Consider the following 21,251-nt stretch of genomic DNA (forward strand, 5'->3'; position numbering starts at 1 on the left):
GTCTGGGTGGTGGAGAGGGTGGGGGGAATAAGGGGATCAGTAATGTTGTGGGGGTGGAGCAATGTCTGTGTGGGCCAGGGGGAGGGATTATCTGGCTTGGGAAGGATGTGGCAGGGGAGCCGCATTCTACCTTTTTTTTCTGCACATGCGAAGTTGGAAGTGCCAATCGGAGCTGCAGAATTTCGGGTGCGTTAAGCCCCACCCACAGGCTTGTGCAGCACAATTCGGAATCGCTGATATTTTTTCAGGCAGAGTGCGTATGGGGGCGCCTCAGAACGGGTCTAAATGTCGGATCTGAAACACTCCCAGTTTCAAGTCCGTCCAGCACCTAGAATCAAAATGATAAAATAGGGCCCTATGTGTGGAGGCACAGGAAGTGGGTGAGATCCATAATGAGTACTTTGTATCAGTATTCACCAAGGAGAAGGACATGACAGATGTTGAGGTCAGGGATAGGTGTGTGCACGCTCTAGAAAATGTCAATGTATCGAAGGAGGAAGTGTTGAGTATCCTAAATTGCATTCAGGTAGACAAGTCCGCAGGGCTGGATGGAATTTATCCCAGGTTACTGCGGGAGGCAAGGAAAGAAATAGCTGGGACCTTAACAGATATCTTCACATCCTCTTTGACCACAGGTGAGGTTCCAGAGGACTGGAGAATAACCAATGTGGTTTTCTTGTTTAAGAAAGGAAGAGGGATAATCCAGGAAATTATAGGCCAGTGAGCCTGACGTCTGTGGTGGGGAAGCTTTTGGAGAAGATACTGAGGGACAGGATATATGCACATTTGGAAGAAAATGGACTAGTTAGTGACGCGCAGCAGTTAGTGACGAGTTTTTTGAAGAGGTAACAAAGAAAATTGATGAGGGAAGGGCTGTGGATGTAGTTTATATGGACTTTAGTAAGGCGTTTAACAAGGACCCACATGGCAGACTGGTACAAAAATTAAAATCACGTGGGATTCAGGTGGGCTGGCTAGATAGATACAGAACTGGCTTGGTTATAGGAGACAGAGAGGAGTGGTGGAATGGCGTTTTTCAGAATGGAGATCTGTAGCTAGTGGTGTTCCGCAGGGATCAGTGCTGGGACCTCTGTTGTTTGTAGTAAATATAAATGATCTGGAGGAAAATGTGGGAGGTCTGATTAGTAAGTTTGCGGATGACATGAAGATTGGTGGAGTTGCTGAAAATGCCGGGGATTGTCAGAGGATACAACAGGATAGAGATAGATTGGAGACTTGGGCACAGAAATGGCAGATGGAAAATCCTGCCCATGGTGATAAATGCTGGAAATCTGAAATAAATAACAGACAATTCTGGAAATACTCAGCAGATCAGGCAGAATCTGTGGAGAGAAAAGCACTTGTGATGAATCTAGTTGGTACATCACCAGCAATGCAAAATAAGATTGCGAATTTCAGTGGAATATTGTAATAATTTACTGTAATTTACTAATATAAAATAAATGGACTGCAGGATGACAAATAACTTGAATTGTTTCATGCATAAAGGATGTAATTGTGCTCTTGTGCATTTGCTGCAGTTTTCTTTGTCGGAGTGTTGCGATTGATCCACAGAATCGCATTGCAGTTTTTGATCTGCCTTCTCATGTTGACCTACTTCTACAGGGAACATCAGTCAGTGTTTTACTGGTAAGTGCATCATTCATTGTGATGTGTGTACCAGACATGTAAACCATGTATTTCTTCAGTACATTTAAAGAAAGTTGCATTTGTCAAGTTTATTGTTTTTCTTGAGGTAAGATATATTTTCCAAGTCTATGGTCATAAGAAGTTGCTACAACTGTGGTTAGAACACATCAGCTATTAGCACATGTCACATGTTGGTGATTGGTGAGGTACTCACAGAAAATTCACTCTTACAAACAATTAATCATTTTACAAAAAAACCCTAGGTAATAATTATTCAGCTCAATGTTTGTAAAATAACATCATTAAAATATTTGCTGATTAATTAGAGACCAGCACTAAAATCATAATAGTTTGAAATGACAGGAAACAATAGTAATAAACATTCAGTGCATTCATAGACTTCTCTTTGTTCGTTATTTTAGTGAAGGTGTTTGTCTCTTTGGTTTATCTTATTTTGTCGACTCATTCAACATCCTCTCTAACTAGTGGGCAGCAACTGATTCATCCACCAGCCATGAGCTGGCGGGTTCAAAGGTCCTGATGACATATTTACATACCAGTTCAGCACACACACATATCACTCTCCCCAGCACACCTGTCTTCACCAGGCTGTGCAGGATGTCAGCAACTCAGAGGGGAAAGGCTAGCAACCTCTAGAAGACTGTTCCTTGATTCAACCATTCCCCCCCCCCCCTGAAATCATCACCTATGAGGTGACCATGTCCCACTTGGACCTCTACCCACCACATCTGGATTCTTCCTTCATTTCCTTCCAGTAAACAATATGGCATCCCTCTGACCCCTTTGTGAGCTTTTCATACTACCTTGTCAAGGTCCAGGTTCCCTGCTCTCAGTCTCCCCTTGTTCATCATCCCCTCATCCACCTCCTTGCCCCTCTGCCCCCCTCACGCTCCCCCTCCCCCCACTCCTTGCACAGCCCTCCTTCCATGTTGCCCCCCCCTTGTCTTTGTCAGGCCACATCGCCCACTGCCGCTCACCTCGTGCTCCATCCCTAGTTGAACTTCAGAGCCTTGCTGTGGTGGCTGCATGAGTCTCACAGCACAGTCCTGTCCAGATAGACACTGGTGTGTGTCACCAGACACAAGGAGTATCTGTACTCTCCAACCTCAGGTGCAGTACTGATCTGACTCAGTGACACAAAAGGGTTCATGAGTCCAGCAGCTTGATGCTGTCCATGAAGACCAGCTTGGTGTGGAGATGGAGGCAAGAATCTGTCTGTCCTGGTAGAGTGATGTACAGTGCACCAGGAGCAGCGCAGTTCTATGGCAGAGTTTTTACACTCACCCCAAAGTCTCTGACGAGCTGAGGACCACCTTGTGCACTCCATTCATTAGCGATCGAGTTTGACGTGACGTAAGATTGATAGGCCTAATGGGGCAGCCGGCTGTTTTAATAAGCATTCACGAGATGCAAATAAATGCAAATGGCTTTTGCGCCACCTGCCAGTGGGAAGAGCGACCCGCCATGACCCCGCCATTGGGAGAACTGCAATGGGATTTTACACCAGCAGGTTTCCGATGATTTTTGGCTCCCACTACACTTACCACATCCACTCACCACCAAACCACCACCAAACCTCCCCCAGGCTGCTTGGAAGAATTCTACTCTCAATCATTTTCTTGGTCCTCCTTTGCAGAATTCTAAAATGCTCCCAGTTGCCAGGCTTACCTTTTTTTTGGCAACTTCACATGCCTGTTCCTTTGCTCTAATATTTTGTTTGCCACAGATGGAAGGATTTTGTGCATTAGCAGAATGTATTTTGATAGATCTTTTGTACGCAGGGAATACAATCCTAATCTGTAAAATCCATCCTCATAATTTAATCAGTTTAGCCATAGTGTCGTTCTAGTAAAATTACACTGCATTCATTCAAGGTCTGTATATCCTTCCAGATGTGTGATGCACAGAACTGAATGCACTTACTCCAGATGGGGTCATGGTGGCACAGTGGTTAGCACTCCTGCCTCACAGTGCCAAGGACCTGGGTTCAATTCCCAGCTTGGGTCACTGTCTATGCAGAGAAAGCATGTTCTTCCCGTGTCTGCGTGGGTTTCCTCTGGGTGCTCCAGTTTCCTCCCACAGTCCAAAAGATGCGTGGGCTAGGTGGATTGACCATCCTAAATTCTCCCTCAGTGTACTTGAACAGGCGCCAGAGTGTGGTGACTAGGGGATTTTCACAGTAACTTCATTGCAGTGTTAATGTAAGCCTACTTGTGACAATAATAAATAAACTTTAAACTTCACTTAACTTCCACCCCTTTTGTATACAAGTCCATTTGAAATATTGGTTAATGTTTCACCAGTCTTTTTGATATTTGATGAACAGTTAATAAAAAGTTAATATTAATACTCCTACTGCTGCTGTAATTCCGATCTGCCAACTGTACAAATATCAGAAATTGATCCTTCTACCTTCTAATTTACATGTCCCTGTCATGAGTGACAGAATAAGTGATATGAGTCACTGTTATCGAATGCCTTAAATATCCTGACAAGACAGCATATTTATACTTCTGAGATGATTTGGATTTGCTGAACAGGTTATTAAGATGACATGATATTTGTTAATATTGTGCATTTTTTATTCCTTTCCATGGACAGCACAAAGTTTATTTAATACCATTTAAAGAATTCTGCATTGAACACGTGGAACCCAAAGTTCACTGCATCGCTACTCATGGACCTATCACAAACAGGAGGTAAAACTTATATGAATTTTCCTGTTCCATATTTCAAAAGGGGAAAATTATTATCTAATGGCTGTGAAAATCCAGGGACTTTGTCTCCTCACCATCCTAGGATGAACCCACTGTGACTTTGCCAAAGGTTGTGAGGTTAGGACAAGGTAACTTCATTGATTCATGTAAATGAACCAGGCAAGTACATCATTCAGTTGGGAAGGCACCAAACACAATGATCAACTATGTTGGGAACATGCAGAGAATTTGGACAGAGTGTGCAAATCCTATATTAATGCATCTAGCCAATCTTCCAAGCACCACCTGTCCCAATGGTGCACAGTCTGCATTTTGTGCACTGGACTGATAAACATCTCAGAACCCATCGAACTGAAGTGGCAGAAAGTGATTCTTGATCCTGAGGAATTGCGTAAGAAGAGGAATGGATAGAGCTTTGGAGATTTTAGATAATTAATGTATTGCACTATTAAAAAGTAAATTGGTCTTTAGCTGTCAATTTTCCAATTAAATTCCCAACCTTGGACAAATTTAACATGTCATTTACAACCTAGAGTAAATTCCACTTATGGGCACAGCTTATAACTTGCACAGACATGTAAGTCATGTACAAGCACAAGAAATAGCAGTTTTTATAATTTATAATAAATTCGGCCATCATTTTCTTTCTGTCCCAGCAACACAAAATCTCTTGCCATCCCATTTCGAGGCTCAAATCTTTCCTGCTGCTTGTTTTGTTGGCATTTCTCTGATAGAAGTCTACAAGATTATGAGGGGTGGATAGAGTGGATAGTTAGAAGCTTTTCCCAGGGTGGAAGAGTCAATTACCAGGGGCATAGGTTTAAGGTGCGAGGGGCAAGATTTAAAGGAGATATAAGAGGCAAGATTTTTACACAGAGAGTGGTGGGTGCCTGGAACTCGCTGCCGGGGGTGGTAGTGGAAGCAGATACAATGGTGACTTTTAAGGGGCGTCTTGGCAAATACATGAATAGGATGGGAATAGAGGGAAATGGTCCCTGGAAGGGTAAGGGGTTTTATTAAGTCGGGCAGCATGGTTGGTGCAGACCTGGCGGGCCGAAGGGCCTGTTCCTGTGCTGTAATTTTCTTTGCTCTTTGTTCTCAGTTCTCAGTTGAGATCATCCTGTCCCTCCAATATAGTTCTCCATCTCTTTCCTATTCTGTCAAGCGCTTTTAAAGGATAGACGTAGAGAAGATGTTTCCATTTCTGGGGATTCAAAACTAGGAGACCATCAGTATAAGAGAATCACTAATAAATCCAATGGGGAATTCATGAGAAGCTTTGTTCCCAAGAGAATGGTAAAAATGTGGAACTTGCCACCACATGGAATGGTTGAAGTGAACAATATGGATGTGATTAAGGGCAAGCCAGATAAACACATGAGGGCGTATGGAGTAGAAGGATATGCTGTAGTAATAGTGATCTGCAGTAATGTGGAATGAGGCTCATGTGAAACATAAATACCAGTGTGAAGTTGTTGGACCAAATAGTGTTTCTTATAGGAAATCTGTGATAGATAGATCTTTGTTCTCTCGGGGAATTAAAGGATATGGGGAGCGAGTGGGAAAATGGAGTTGAAGCCCAAGATCAGCCATGATTGTATTAAATGGCGGAGCAGGCCCGATGGGTCATGTAGTCTGCTCCTGTTCCTATTTGTGTGATATAGCAAATTCAGGAGATCATGAATAGGATGGGAATAGAGGGAAATGGTCCCTGGAAGGGTAAGGGGTTTTATTAAGCCGGGCAGCATGGTTGGTGCAGGCCTGGCGGGCCGAAGGGCCTGTTCCTGTGCTGTAATTTTCTTTGCTCTTTGTTCTCAGTTCTCAGTTGAGATCATCCTGTCCCTCCACTATAGTTCTCCTAGCATATCATGCATGTACCAGCTCTTGGAAAGAACTTTCCAGTTCATAGAATCATGCAGCATAGGAGGGGGAGTATCCTCCTATTTCACATTTGCCTTGTCAGCTCTTTTTCTCCTTTCTCAGTTGTCATTTTTACTTTTGCTACTAGTAAAATAATTCCTTAACTTGGGACTCCCAACTGTCAGAAGCTGCTGTTAGTTCCTTTTAAATATTGAGGCTTCAACAGTAAGTCATGGGTTGTGATCATGCCCATCTATTCCGAAAACCCGGAAGCAGGATGCAAATGCCGTGCCTCAGTTAAAGAGGCTTGGAAAAGCCCACTTGATAAACTTGCAGATTCCTACCTGCTGCTGACCAATGCTGTGAATGAGTCCAAAAGTTAAAATACAGCCAATATTTCACTGAGTTCTGAATCACTGGTTAGGCTTCAAACTGAGAGCCACACTTTGGGAAGGATGTGAAGGCCTTAGAGAGAGTGTTGAGGAGATTTACAAGAGTTATCTGAGGCTGAGTGATTTTAGTTATGTGGAGACACTGGATAAGCTGGGATTGTTCTCTTCAGAGCAGAAATAAATGTATAGGTGTTCAAAATTAAGAAAGGTTTTGATGAAGTAAATTATGCAGGTCAGTAATCAGGAGGCAAAGATTGAAGGCGATTGCCAAAAAGAATCAGTGGGGAGATGAGGAGAAATTGTTTTAAAAAAGTAAAGTTTATTTATTAGTCACAAGTAAGGCTGACATTAACACTTCAATGAAGTTACTGTAAAAATCCCCTAGTTGCCGTACTCCGGCGCCTGTTCAGGTCAATCCACCTAACCAGCACGTCTTTCAGAATGTGGGAGTACCCGCAGAGCACCCGCAGACACGGGGAAAACATGCAAACTCCACAGAGACAGTGCTCCAAGCTGGGAATCGAACCCGGGTCTCTGGCGCTGTGAAGCAGCAGTGTTAACCATTGTGCTACCGTGTCCCCCAAGTAATGGATTGTTTTGATCTGGAATGTTTGGTACAGGTTCAGTTGTAACTTTCAAAAGGGAATTTACAGAGCAAAGGGGAAAGAGCAGGGAACTGCGGCAAATTGGATAGTTCTTTCAGTGAGCTGATACAGACATGATGGGCTGAATGGCCTGCTCCCTGTGGTGTATCATTCTACAATGAATCATGTGAAGTCATCAAGTAATCTGCAAGGTTTCTCTTGGTCACAGTTTTAAAGGAAGGCTCTGGTAAAGAGCAGGTAAAATGGTTTCAGTTTATATATCTGCAAAGAGAATTGTGCTGCAGGATTTCACACAGTGATTTTGGAGATAAAAGGACAATTGAAAACAGCATTGTTCATCAATTTCAGGCAGGCTTGGTTGAATAACATTTGTTTATACAAGTTACTCAAACATAAATTATTTCAGCTTTTAAGGACAGCTATTGAAAGTAATAAACACAGCAAGTTTGATTAGATCAAGAGCGATTGGGCCACCGGAGATCAAACGCATAATACTAAACATTGGCAAAATTCCAGAGCACAGGCTCAGCTCCTGAACTGCATGAAAATACTCACTTCATTTAGATTCATGAAACTGCTGCAATATTTATGTCTACAATAGCAGTGCTTTTCTCCAGTAGTTAGGAAGGAATGCCTTATACCATGAATTTAACATTGAATGAGACAGCACTGAAGAAGGCCATTCAACCTTCATTCCTGTACCAACTCTTTGAAAAAATTATCCAATTGAAAATATTGCGGCAGTTTCATGAATCCAACTGGAGGCCTGTGACCAGCGGTGTGCCTCAGGGATCAGTGCTGGGTCCACTGTTATTTGTCATTTATATTAATGATTTGGATGAGACTAAAGGAGGCATGGTTAGTAAGTTTGCACATGATACTAAGATTGGTGGCATAGTGGACACTGAAGAAAGTTATCTCCAATTGCAACGGGATTTTGATCAATTGGGCCAGTGGGCTGACGAATGGCAGATGGAGTTTAATTTGAACAAATGCAAGGTGATACATTTTGGTAGATTGAATCAGGGCAGGACTTACTCAGTTAATGGTAGGGCGTTGGGGAGAGTTACAGAAAAAAGAGATCTAGGGGTACATGTTCATAGCTACTTGAAAGTGGAGTCACAGGTGGACAGAGTGGTGAAGAAAGCATTCGGCATGCTTGGTTTCATCGGTCAGAACATTGAATACAGGAGTTGGGACGTCTTGTTGAAGTTGTACAAGACATTGGTAAGGCCATACTTGGAATACTGTGTGCAATTCTGGTCACCCTATTATAGAAAGGATATTACTAAACTAGAGAGAGTGCAGAAAAGATTTACTAGGATGCTACTGGGACTTGATGGATTGAGTTATAAGGAGAGGCTGGGTAGACTGGGGCTTTTTTCTCTGGAGCGTAGGAGGCTGAGGGGTGATCTTATAGAGGTCTATAAAATAATGAGGGGCACAGATCAGCTAGATAGTCAATATCTTTTCCCAAAGGTAGGGGAGTCTAAAACTAGAGGGCATAGGTTTAAGGTGAGAGGGGAGAGATGCAAAAGTGTCCAGACGGGCAATTCTTTCACACAGAGAGTGTCTGGAACAAGTTGCCAGAGGCAGTAGTGGAGGCGGGTACAATTTTGTCTTTTAAAAAGCATTTAGATAGTTACATGGGTATGATGGGTATAGAGGGATATGGGCCAAATGCGGGCAATTGGGATTAGTTTACGGGTTTTTAAAAAAAAGGGCAGCATGGACAAGTTGGGCTGAAGGGCCTGTTTCTATGCTGTAAATGTCTATGACTCTATGACTTTAATTAATCCTCTCTGCTTGTTCTTTCCCCATAGCCTTGCTAATCTTCTCCCCCTAAACCATTTATCCTATTTCTTTTGAAACTTACTCCTGAATCTGCTTCCACCATCCTTTCAGACAGCACATTCCAGATCATTTGCTGTGGAAAATATCTCTTGCCTTGCCTCTGGCTCTTTTTCCAATTGTTTTAAACCTGTATCCCTCTGTTGGGTTACCAGTGGAAGCAATTTATCCTTCTTTACTCTATCAACCCCCTTCAGGATTATAAACACTTCTATTATATTTAACCTTCTCTTCTCGAAGGACAATTTCTCCAGTCTCTCCATGGAACTGAAGTCCCTCACCCTGTTACCATTCTAGTAAACTTCCTTTTCACTCCCTTCTTCCTAAAGTTGGTGCCCAGAATTGGACACAATACTCTAGCTGACTCCTAATAAAAAAGAAAATAAAAAATCCATTTCTATACCTATGTTATTGGCAAGAGAAATTCACCCTCTTTATTTTGTTCTTGCTTGAAAAATACATCAATTTTGTGCCTGGTGATTTAATCCAATTAGTCCTACTCCCTCCTGTTCTTTTCCCAACAATCTACAATATTCCCCTTTTCAAACATATATCCAATTTCCTTTGGGAATTACTGTTGAATCTGTGTCCACCACCAATTTTAGACAGCATTTCATATCATAACAACTTGCTGTGTAAGAAGAAAATCTCTTCATCCAACTCCTGGTTCTCTTGTCAATTATCTTAAATCTGTGTCCTCTGGTAACTGACCCTCTATCTCACTACTCACTGCATCAAGGTAACTCAATTTTGAACACACATTTACACATCATTTTGATTGTCCAGAATATTAACCATCTAAATGGCACTGTCTTTATTTTGAATGTTTGAACAGTTCCTGTGTTGCATCCAAGTATGAAATACCTGTGTCTTCAGTGAAGGTAAAGGATGGACAGCTTTCAACTGCAAGCATTCCTTCACAACCTAGCTTGTCTAATGATCCACAACTCCTATCCCATCGCCCTCCAACCATGGTGGAACCAGGAGACATTATTCTACTAAAATCACCACAGGTAACCAACTGCTTTCAAATGTGATAATGCAAAAGAATAGAAAGGCAGACTCAGAGTAGAATTTTACTGGCTCCAGGATAGTGGGAGTGGAGGCGGGGCCAGGAAGATAATAGGGAGCCACATCGGGATGGCTCCCCATGTATCAATCTGTTTAGTCATATGTTTTGAATATGGCATCACACTATCCTGTTTCCAACCTTTGAGTATCCAATTAGTATGCACTGACTCTCTCATAATGATTGCTATGCCTCCTAAATCTCTTCCATACTCTCTCTGTTCACCCTTACTTCAGTAAGAAGTTTAACAACACCAGGTTAAAGTCCAACAGGTTTATTTGGTAGCAAAAGCCACACCAGTCACACAGAATCATACAGTCTTCCTGCACAGGAGGACACTGGTCCATTGTACCAATGCCAGTGATTGGAGACAGCTCTTCAATTATTCCCTCTCCCTCTGCCAGTTCTTTCCCCATAGCACTGTAAATTTTCCCTTTTCAAGTTTATATCCAATGTCCATTTCAAAGTTATTATTGAATTTGCTTCCATCATTTTTTACAGTCACAATACTGGCTGTGTTAAAAATATCACCTACTCTCCCTTCTGTTAATTTGCCAATTATCTTAAACCTGTGTCCCCTGATTATTGACCTTCCTGTGAATGGAAACAGTAGCTGGGGTTTTCCGTTCCCATTTGCATTGGACAGATTCAATGATGGGAGCAGAAAATATCTCTCAAGTCTATAGAACAAAGAACAAAGAAAATTACAGCACAGGAACAGGCCCTTCGGCCCTCCAAGCCTGCACCGACCGTGCTACCCGACTGAACTAAAACCCCCTACCCTTCCGGGGACCATATCCCTCTATTCCCATCCTATTCATGTATTTGTCAAGATGCCTCTTAAAATTCACTACCGTATCCACTTCCACTACCTCCCCCGGCAACGAGTATAGTCTTGTTTTATGTTGGCACGACAGCTTGCCATGATCATCCCCTTCCCACGTTAGTGGCAGGCTGGATTATTAAAGAGCATAATTAAAATACATTTGCACCTCATTGTCAGGCTTATATGCCATTTAAAACCCATAATCCCTAACAAAATTAGGACATTACAGGTGACATGAGAGTGACTGCCCTTGACATGAAGACAACATTTGACCGAGTTTAGCATCAAGGAGCACAGCTGGAGTCAATGGGATTCTGGTTGGAGTCATACCTGGCACAAAGGAAGATGGTTTTGGCGATTGGAGGTCAATCATCTCAGTCCTAGGACATCTCTGCAGGAGTTTCTCAGGGTTGTGTCCTAGGCCCAACCATCTTCAGCTGCTTCATCAATGACCTTCCCTCCATCATAAGGTCGGAAGAGCGGCCGTCCACAGATGACTGTACAATGTTTAGTATCATTCACGATTCCTCAGATACTGAATCAGTCCCTGTCCAAGTGCAGCAAGACCTGGACAATATCCAGACTTGAGCTGACAAGTGCCAAATAATATTCATGCCATACAAGTGCCAAGCAATGACCATCTCCATCAAGAGAGGATCTAACCATCACCCCTTGACATTCAGTAGCATTACCATTGCTGAATCTCCCACTATCAGTATCCTGGGGGAGTTACCATTGACCAGAAACTGAACTGAACAAGCCATATAAATACTGTGGCTACCAGAGCAAGTGAAAGATTAGGAATCCTCTGGCGAGTAACTCACCTCCTGATTCCTCAAAGCCTGTCCACAATCTAAAAGGCACAAGTCAGGAGTATATTGGAATACCCCTATTTGCCTGGATGAGTGCATCTCCAACAACACTCAAGAAGCTGGACACCATCCAGGACAATGCAGCCCGCATGATTGCTATCCCATCCACAAACATTCGATCCCTCCACAATAAAGGGGGGTCGGTTTAAGACAGAGTTGAGGAGGAACTTCTTCTCCCAGAGGGTGGTGAATCTCTGGAATTCTCTGCCCACTGAGGTGGTGGAGGCTACCTCGCTGAATATGTTTAAAGCGCGGATGGATGGATTCCTGAGCGGTAAGGGAATTAAGGGTTATGGGGATCAGGCGGGTAAGTGGTACTGATCCACGTCAGATCAGCCATGATCTTATTGAATGGCGGGGCAGGCTCGAGGGGCTAGATGGCCTACTCCTGCTCCTATTTCTTATGTTCTTAACAACAACGAACATTGGCAGCAGTCTGTATCATCTACAAGATGAAAAAATAGTTTATTTATTAGTCGCAAGTAAGGCTTGCATTAACACTACAATGAAGTTACTGTGAAATTGCCCTAGTCGCCACACTCTGGCGCCTGTTCGGGTCAATGCACCCTAACCAGAACGTCTTTCAGAATGTGAGAGGAAACCAGAGCATCCAGAGAAAACCCACGCAGACACGGGGAGAACGTGCAGACACCGCACAGACAGTGACCCAAGTGGGAATTGAACCCAGGTCCCTGGCGCTGTGAGGCAGCAGTGCTAACCACTGTATCACCATTCCTGCACTGCAGGAATTCATCAAGGTTCCTTAGGGAGCATCTTCCAAACTCACAATCACCACCATCTACAGCGCTCCTTCCATTTGCTAATGTTACAGTTTATTCATTCATCACAAGTAGGTTTACATTAACACTGCAAAGAAGCTACTATGAAAATCCCCTAGTCGCCACACTTTGGCGCCTGTTCGGGTACACTGAGAGAGAATTTCGCATGGCCAATGCACCGAACCAGCACGTCTTTCAGACTGTGGGAGGAAACTGGAGCACCCGGAGGAAACCCACCCAGACACAGGAAGAACGTGCAGGCTGCACACAGACAGTGACCCAAGCCAAGGCTCCCTGACGCTGTGAGGCAGCAGTGCTAATCACTGTGCCACCATGCCACTCTAGATGGGGCATGAGTATTCACCAGATCTCTGTTGGGTCACATCCATCAATGGACATCCCCTCAAACCACATACCAAGTCTTTAATAATTTTCCAAAAAGTCAGCATCAGCCTATAATCATCCACGCTGAGCTCCACGTAACTTTCATCTCGTCAAAGCCAAGATAGTAATAGAGATGTGGAGGAAGAAATTGCTAAGCAGATTATGGATAGGTGTGGAGGTCAAAGGGTAGTTGTCATGGGTGACTTTAACTTTCCAAATATTGATTGGAACCTTTATAGGTCGAATAGTTCGGATGGGGCAGTTTTTGTGCAGTGTGTGCAGGAGGGTTTCCTGACACAATATGTGGATGGGCCGACAAGAGGTGGGGCCACATTGGATTTGGTACTGGGAAATGAACCGGGCCAAGTGTTAGATTTGGTTGTGGGAGAGCACTTTGGAGATAGCGACCACAATTCGGTGTCTTTCGTTATTGCAATGGAGAGGGATAGGGCCGTATGGCAGGGCAAGGTTTATAATTGGGGGAGGGGTAATTATGATGCGATTAGGCAAGAATTAGGGAGCATACGATGAGAACAGAAACTGTCAGGGAAAGGCGCAAATGAAAAGTGGAGCTTGTTCAAGGAACAAATACTGCATGTCCTTGATAGGTATGTCCCTGTCAGGCAGGGAGGAAATGGCCGAGCGAGGGAACCATGGTTCACAAAAGAGGTTGAATGTCTTGTCAAGAGGAAGAAGGAAGCGTATGTAAGGATGAGAAAACAAGGTTTAGTTGGGTCCATTGAGGGTTACAAGTTAGCAAGGAATGAGCTGAAAAAGGGCTTAGGAGAGCTAGGAGGGGGCATGAGAAGTCCTTGGCGGGTCGGATCAAGGAAAACCCCAAGGCTTTTTACTCTTATGTGAAGAATAAAAGAATGACCAGGGTGAGGTTAGGGCCGATCAAGGATAGTAATGGGGACTTATGCATGGAGTCAGAAGAGATAGGAGAGGTGATGAATGAATACTTTTCTTCAGTGTTCACCAAGGAGAGGGGCCATGTTTTTGAGGATGAGAGTGTGATACAGGCTGATAGGCTGGAGGAGGCAGATGTTCTGAGGGAAGATGTATTAGCAATTTTGAAAAACTTGAAGGTCGATAAGTCCCCTGGGCCAGATGAGATATAACCTAGGATTCTTTGGGAGGCAAGGGATGAGATTGCAGAGCCTTTGGCTTTGACCTTTGGGTCCTCACTGTCCACGGGGATGGTGCCAGAGGACTGGAGAGTGGCGAATGTTGTTCCTCTGTTGAAGAAAGGAAATAGGAATGACCCTGGTAATTATAGGCTGGTTAGCCTTACTTCGGTGGTCGGTAAGTTAATGGAAAAGGTCCTGACGGATAGGATTTATGACCATTTAGAAAGATGCAGCTTAATCCGGGATAGTCAACACGGATTTGTGAAGGGTAAGTCATGCCTCACAAATTTGGTTGAATTTTTTGAGGAGGTAACTAAGTGTGTTGATGAAGGTAGAGCAGTTGATGTCATATACATGGATTTTAGTAAGGTGTTTGATAAGGTTCCCCATGGTCGGCTCATGAAGAAAGTAAGGAGGTGTGGGATAGAGGGAAATTTGGCCAATTGGATAAGTAACTGGCTATCTCATAGAATAAGCAAACATGTTGGAAACCTGTTGGACTTTAACCTGGTGTTGTTAAAACTCTTACTGTGTTTACCCCAGTCCAAGTGGTGTACCACAAGGATCAGTGCTGGGTCCTCTGCTATTTGTGATTTTTATAAATGACTTGGATGAGGGGGCTGAAGGGTGGATCAGGAAATTTGCGGATGACACCAAGATTGGTGGAGTAGTGGATGAGGTGGAGGGCTGTTGTAGGCTGCAAAGAGACATTGATAGGATGCAGAGCTGGGCCGAAAAATGGCAGATGGAGTTTAACTCTGATAAGTGCGAGGTGATTCATTTTGGTAAGACAAATTTGAATGCGGATTACAGGGTCAAAGGTAGGGTTCTGAGGAATGTGGAGGAACAGAGAGATCTTGGGGTTCATATCCACAGATCTCTGGAGGTTGCCACTCAAGTGGATAGAGCTGTGAAGAAGGCCTATAGTGTGTTCGCGTTTATTAACAGGGGGTTTGAGTTTAAGAGCTGTGGAGTTATGCTGCAACTGTACAGGACCTTGGTGAGACCACATCTGGAATATTGTGTGCAGTTCTGGTCACCTCACTATAAGAAGGATGTGGAAGCACTGGAAAGAGTGCAAAGGAGATTTACCAGGATGCTGCCTGGTTTGGAGGGTAGGTCTTATGAGGAAAGGTTGAGGGAGCTAGGGCTTTTCTCTTTAGAGCGGAGGAGGTTGAGAGGCAACTTATAAGATGATGAGGGGGATTGATAGAGTGGACGTTCAGAGACTATTTCCTCGGGTGGATGTAGCTGTTACTAGGGGGCATAACTATAAGGTTCGTGGTGGAAGATATAGGAGGGATGTCCGAGGTAGGTTCTTTACTCAGAAACTGGTGGGGGTGTGGAATGGACTGCCTGCTGTGATAGTGGAGTCGGACACTATAGGAACTTTCAAGCGGTTATTGGATAGGCACACTCGAATGATAGGAAGTGGGATAGCTTGATCTTGGTTTCGGAAAAGGTTCGGCACAACATCGTGGGCCAAAGGGCCTGTACTGTGCTGTACTGTTCTGTGTTCCAGGTTCTTAAGATGGAATTTGCTCAGAGCTCGCTGGCAAAAGTTCACTGATCAGCTGGAGAAGTCTGTTACCTGTATCCCGATCAAACAGATCCCAATTAATAAGGCATATACAGACTTCAACAAGGCCATCTCTAAAGTTGCCAAAGCAAGCATTCCACATGGGTTTCATCCAACATACATTCCTTGCCTCGACTGTGAATGCCAAGAACTCCTCAAAGAATTTGAAGAATCTGGTGATCCAGATATTGCGATCAACTGATTGAAACACTAGACAATGCCTGCCACACTCGCTGGGAAGATCTCACTCGTAACCTGGACTGCATTCCAGCTGGAACGGTTGAAGACTGATCCAGCTGCCGGGCAGCAATCTGCAATTTCTAACTGGAGCTGTGTCCCAGCGAGTGCAGTGGCCAGCCACCTTGTCAAACAGCTCGAGTGAGTCATAGATGCAGTATGACTCTGAAATGAAGTTCTTTCAAAAGAGAAAAGAACTTAAGAACAGGCCAAACAGTTGAAGCCATAAACACAAATGAGGTCCAATTCGCAATTGACAGACTGAAACCTGTCAAAGCTGTGGGTTATGACCAAATATACACTGCATTTCTTAAGCACCTTGGCAGCATGTCACCAAAATGGTCCTCTGTATTCCTGACCAAAATCACCCATGACAAGCAACTGCCAAAAATCTGGCGGAAAGCTGAGATCATTGCGATCCCAAGCCTGGCAAGGATCCTAAAGAAGCTTCTAGATATAAACCCATTTCTCTTCTATCCATATGTTACAAGTTGCTTGAGAGAATCATCTTCCACCATTCATACGTTAGGGACAAAAGAGTTGTCAGGGAGAAAATCGGGCCTCTCAGGGACAAAGGAGGGGAATTATGCTTAGAACCCAAGGGAATAGGGGAGATCCTAAATGAATACTTTGCATTGGTATTCACGAAGGAGAGGGGCATGTTAACCGGGAGTGTCTCGGAGGGAGGTGTTGACCCGTTAGAGAAAATCTCCATTACAAGAGAGGAAGTGTTAGGTTTTTTAGGGAACATTAAAACTGACAAAGCCCCAGGGCCTGATGGCATCTATCCTCGACTGCTCAGGGAGACGAGAGATGAAATTGCTGGGCCTCTGACGGAAATCTTTGTCGCTTCTTTGGACACGGGTGAGGTCCCTGAGGATTGGAGGATAGCGAATGTGGTCCCGTTGTTTAAGAAGGGTAGCAGGGATAACCCAGGAAATGATAGGTTGGTGAGCTTGACGTCCGTGGTAGGGAAGTTGTTGGAGAGGATTCTTAGAGACAGGATGTATGTGCATTTAGAACGGAACAATCTCATTAGTGACAGACAGCATGGTTTTGTAAGAGGGAGGTCGTGCCTTACAAATTTGGTGGAGTTTTTTGAGGAAGTGACAAAAACGGTTGATGAAGGAAGGGCCGTGGATGTCGTCTATGTGGATTTCAGTAAGGCATTTGACAAAGTCCCACATGGCAGGTTGGTTAAGAAGGTTAAGGCTCATGGGATACAAGGAGAAGTGGCTAGATAGGTGGAGAACTGGCTTGGCCATAGGAGACAGAGGGTAGTGGTCGAAGGGTCTTTTTCCGGCTGGAGGTCTGTGACCAGTGGTGTTCTGCAGGGCTCTGTACTGGGACCTCTGCTATTTGTGATATATATAAATGATTTGGAAGAAGGTGTAACTGGTGTAATCAGCAAGTTTGCGGATGACACGAAGATGGCTGGACTTGCGGATAGCGAAGAGCATTGTCGGGCAATACAGCAGGATATAGATAGGCTGGAAAATTGGGCAGAGAGGTGGCAGATGGAGTTTAATCCGGATAAATGCGAAGTGATGCATTTTGGAAGAAATAATGTAGGGAGGAGTTATACAATAAATGGCAGAGTCATCAGGAGTATAGAAACACAGAGGGAGCTAGGTGTGCAAGTCCACAAATCCTTGAAGGTGGCAACACAGGTGGAGAAGGTGGTGAAGAAGGCATATGGTATGCTTGCCTTTATAGGACGGGGTATAGAGTATAAAAGCTGGAGTCTGATGATTTTATAAATATATAAAAAGGAATAGAGTGGCTAGAGTGAATGTTGGACCCTTGGAGGACGAGAGGGGGGAGTTAATAGTGGGAAATGAGGATATGGCTGAGTCTTTAAATAAGTTTTTTGTGTCGGTCTTCACGGTGGAGGACACAAATAGTTTGCCAAATATTAACAATAGAGGGTTGGCAGCAGGAGAAATACTTAATACAATTAATGTTACCAGAGAGGCAGTGCTGGGTAGACTAATGGGACTGAAGGTGGACAAGTCCCCGGGTCCGGATGGAATGCATCCCAGGGTATTGAAAGAAATGTCAGAGGTAATAGTGGATGCGTTAGTGATTATTTATCAAAACTCGTTGCATTCTGGGGTAGTGCCGGTTGATTGGAAAACGGCTAATGTTACGCCGCTGTTTAAAAAAGGAAGGAGACAAAAGGCGGGTAACTATAGGCCGGTCAGCTTAACGTCTGTAGTAGGGAAAATGCTGGAATCCATTATTAAAGAGGAGATAGCAGGGCATCTGGATAGAAATGGTTCGATCAATCAGACGCAGCATGGATTCATGAGGGGAAAGTCGTGCTTGACGAACATGTTGGATTTTTATGAAGATGTGACTAGGGCGGTTGATGGAGGAGAACCGGTGGATGCGGTGTTTTTGGATTTCCAAAAGGCGTTTGATAAGGTGCCCCATAAAAGGCTGCTGAAGAAGATTAGGGCACACGGAGTTGGGGGTAGTGTGTTAAAGTGGATTGGGGACTGGCTATCCGACAGGAAGCAAAGAGTCGGAATAAATGGGTGTTTTTCCAGTTGGAGGAAGGTAACTAGTGGCGTGCCGCAGGGATCGGTACTCGGGCCGCAACTATTTACCATTTATATAGATGATCTGGAGGAGGGGACGGAGTGTAGGGTAACGAAGTTTGCAGACGACACAAAGGTAAGTGGAAAAGTGAATCGTGTGGAGGACGGAGAAGATCTGCAGAGAGATTTGGACAGGCTGAGTGAGTGGGCGAGGATATGGCAAATGGAGTATAACGTTGATAAATGCGAGGTTATACACTTTGGAGGAAATAATAACAAATGGGATTACTATCTCAATGGAAACAAATTAAAACATGCTACCGTGCAAAGGGACCTGGGGGTCCTTGTGCATGAGACGCAAAAGCCCAGTCTGCAGGTACAACAGGTGATCAAGAAGGCAAATGGGATGTTGGCCTATATTGCGAGGGGGATAGAATATAAAAGCAGGGATGTCTTGATGCACCTGTACAGGGCATTGGTGAGGCCGCAGCTGGAATACTGTGTGCAGTATTGGTCCCCTTATATGAGGAAGGATATATTGGCATTGGAGGGAGTGCAGAGAAGGTTCACCAGGTTGATACCGGAGATGAGGGGTTTGGATTATGAGGAGAGGCTGAGGAGATTGGGTTTGTACTCGTTGGAGTTTAGAAGGATGAGGGGGGATCTTATGGAGACTTATAAGATAATGCGGGGGCTGGATAGGGTGGAGGCGGAGAGATTCTTTCCACTTAGTAAGGAAGTTAAAACTAGAGGACACAGCCTCAAAATAAAGGGGGGTCGGTTTAAGACAGAGTTGAGGAGGAACTTCTTCTCCCAGAGGGTGGTGAATCTCTGGAATTCTCTGCCCACTGAGGTGGTGGAGGCTACCTCGCTGAATATGTTTAAAGCGCGGATGGATGGATTCCTGATCGGAAAGGAAATTAAGGGTTATGGGGATCAGGCGGGTAAGTGGTACTGATCCACGTCAGATCAGCCATGATCTTATTGAATGGTGGGGCAGGCTCGAGGGGCTAGATGGCCTACTCCTGCTCCTATTTCTTATGTTCTTATGATGCAGCTGTATAGAACGCTGGTTAGGCCACATTTGGAGTACTGCGTCCAGTTCTGGTCGCCGCACTACCAGAAGGACGTGGAGGCGTTAGAGAGAGTGCAGAGAAGGTTTACCAGGATGTTGCCTGGTATGGAGGGTCTTAGCTATGAGGAGAGATTGGGTAGACTGGGGTTGTTCTCCTTGGAAAGACGGAGAATGAGGGGAGATCTAATAGAGGTGTACAAGATTATGAAGGGTATAGATAGGGTGAACAGTGGGAAGCTTTTTCCCAGGTCGGAGGTGACGATCACGAGGGGTCACGGGCTCAAGCTGAGAGGGGCGAAGTATAACTCAGATATCAGAGGGACGTTTTTTACACAGAGGGTGGTGGGGGCCTGGAATGCGCTGCCAAGTAGGGTGGTGGAGGCAGGCACGCTGACATCGTTTAAGACTTACCTGGATAGTCACATGAGCAGCCTGGGAATGGAGGGATACAAACGATTGGTCTAGTTGGACCAAGGAGCGGCACAGGCTTGGAGGGCCGAAGGGTCTGTTTCCTGTGCTGTACTGTTCTTTGTTCTTTGTTCTTTCTTCAACCATGGAGGATACACTATCCATACACCAAGCTGCATTCTGAAAGGAACGCAGCACAGAAGACTAGGTACTTGCCCTCACCACCCATATTGAAAGTGGTTTTCAGAAGCACCTGAAAACTGGGCTCTTATACCTCGATCTCACTGGAGCCGATGACACTGTTATGGCACAAAGGCTTATTGGTCAAGCTTTCTAAGGTCCTATCACCCTGGGTTATTGACACCATCACTTCTCTGCTTCAAAACACACTATTCTGAGTCCATATCGGGCCCATAGCCAGCTCATGGAGTCGATTTTCTGACCTCATCACGCCTGGCGCAGATCGTGCCAATCCCAGAAAATTGCATGCGGGCCTAAAATTCAGTTCCACACCCGGCACGAAATGGATCATGCACAGGAAAGGCACTACACGAAGAGAAAAGTTGCTGTTGCCATCAGCAGCCTCAATGCTGCTTTTCCCACCCACCATTGGCCTTTGCCGATTTCCGGGAAAATCTCACTCCGTTTCTCCTTATTTACTATAGCAAAACTGTTGATTATTTGAACACATCTATTAAATCTCTCCTTAACCTTCTTTGCTCTAAGGAGAAGAATCCTAGCTTAATCAGTCTCTCCGTATATATTCATCCTAATTTCTTTGTCAGAACCTGTGTTGACACATTTATAAACCTGTTTATAGATGACAGGTTATGACTTTACGTGCAGTGGAAATTTTCCATCCTTGTGAGTTAAAACAGTTTTAATACAGAAAATAATTCAGTTGAATGTGAATTGGAGAAATGGTCATTGTAATATCAGTGCTCAAATCGGAAAATTATAGCAATTTATAAATAAAAAGTGTATGTTGTGGGTGCCTGTTGAAAGTTTTGAAAATAAGTTTATAAATGAGGATTTTTTTTTTAACCAACATGAGGCTGATTTCTTTTATAGAATCAGATCATCTTCAAAACAAGAGTGCCAGATATGGGCAAACATGTGGTTTTGGTGCATTTTTATCAACCATTGTATCCCTCATTCCCAGTAGAAGTGATGGTGGATGGAGGTCATCCCTATAATGGTGAGTATATTAGTCATTGAATGGACTGTGCTGTTCTTGAACATTCTTCAGCCAC

At 44.2% G+C, this 21,251-nt stretch overlaps 1 protein-coding gene across 1 annotated transcript in view; it reads left to right on the plus strand.

The window, feature by feature from the left end:
- Nucleotides 1-21,251, plus strand: part of lama3 (laminin, alpha 3) — a 458,111-nt gene that overhangs the window by 266,695 nt on the left and 170,165 nt on the right. Inside the window, exons 27-30 of the mRNA XM_078215598.1 lie at nucleotides 1,542-1,650; nucleotides 4,273-4,370; nucleotides 9,932-10,109; nucleotides 21,070-21,196. Of these exons, the coding sequence (XP_078071724.1) occupies nucleotides 1,542-1,650; nucleotides 4,273-4,370; nucleotides 9,932-10,109; nucleotides 21,070-21,196 (512 nt within the window). The remainder of the gene's footprint in view (nucleotides 1-1,541; nucleotides 1,651-4,272; nucleotides 4,371-9,931; nucleotides 10,110-21,069; nucleotides 21,197-21,251) is intronic.

The sequence above is a fragment of the Mustelus asterias genome, chromosome 7 (genome assembly GCF_964213995.1).
Source record: "Mustelus asterias chromosome 7, sMusAst1.hap1.1, whole genome shotgun sequence".
Lineage (NCBI taxonomy): Eukaryota > Metazoa > Chordata > Chondrichthyes > Carcharhiniformes > Triakidae > Mustelus > Mustelus asterias.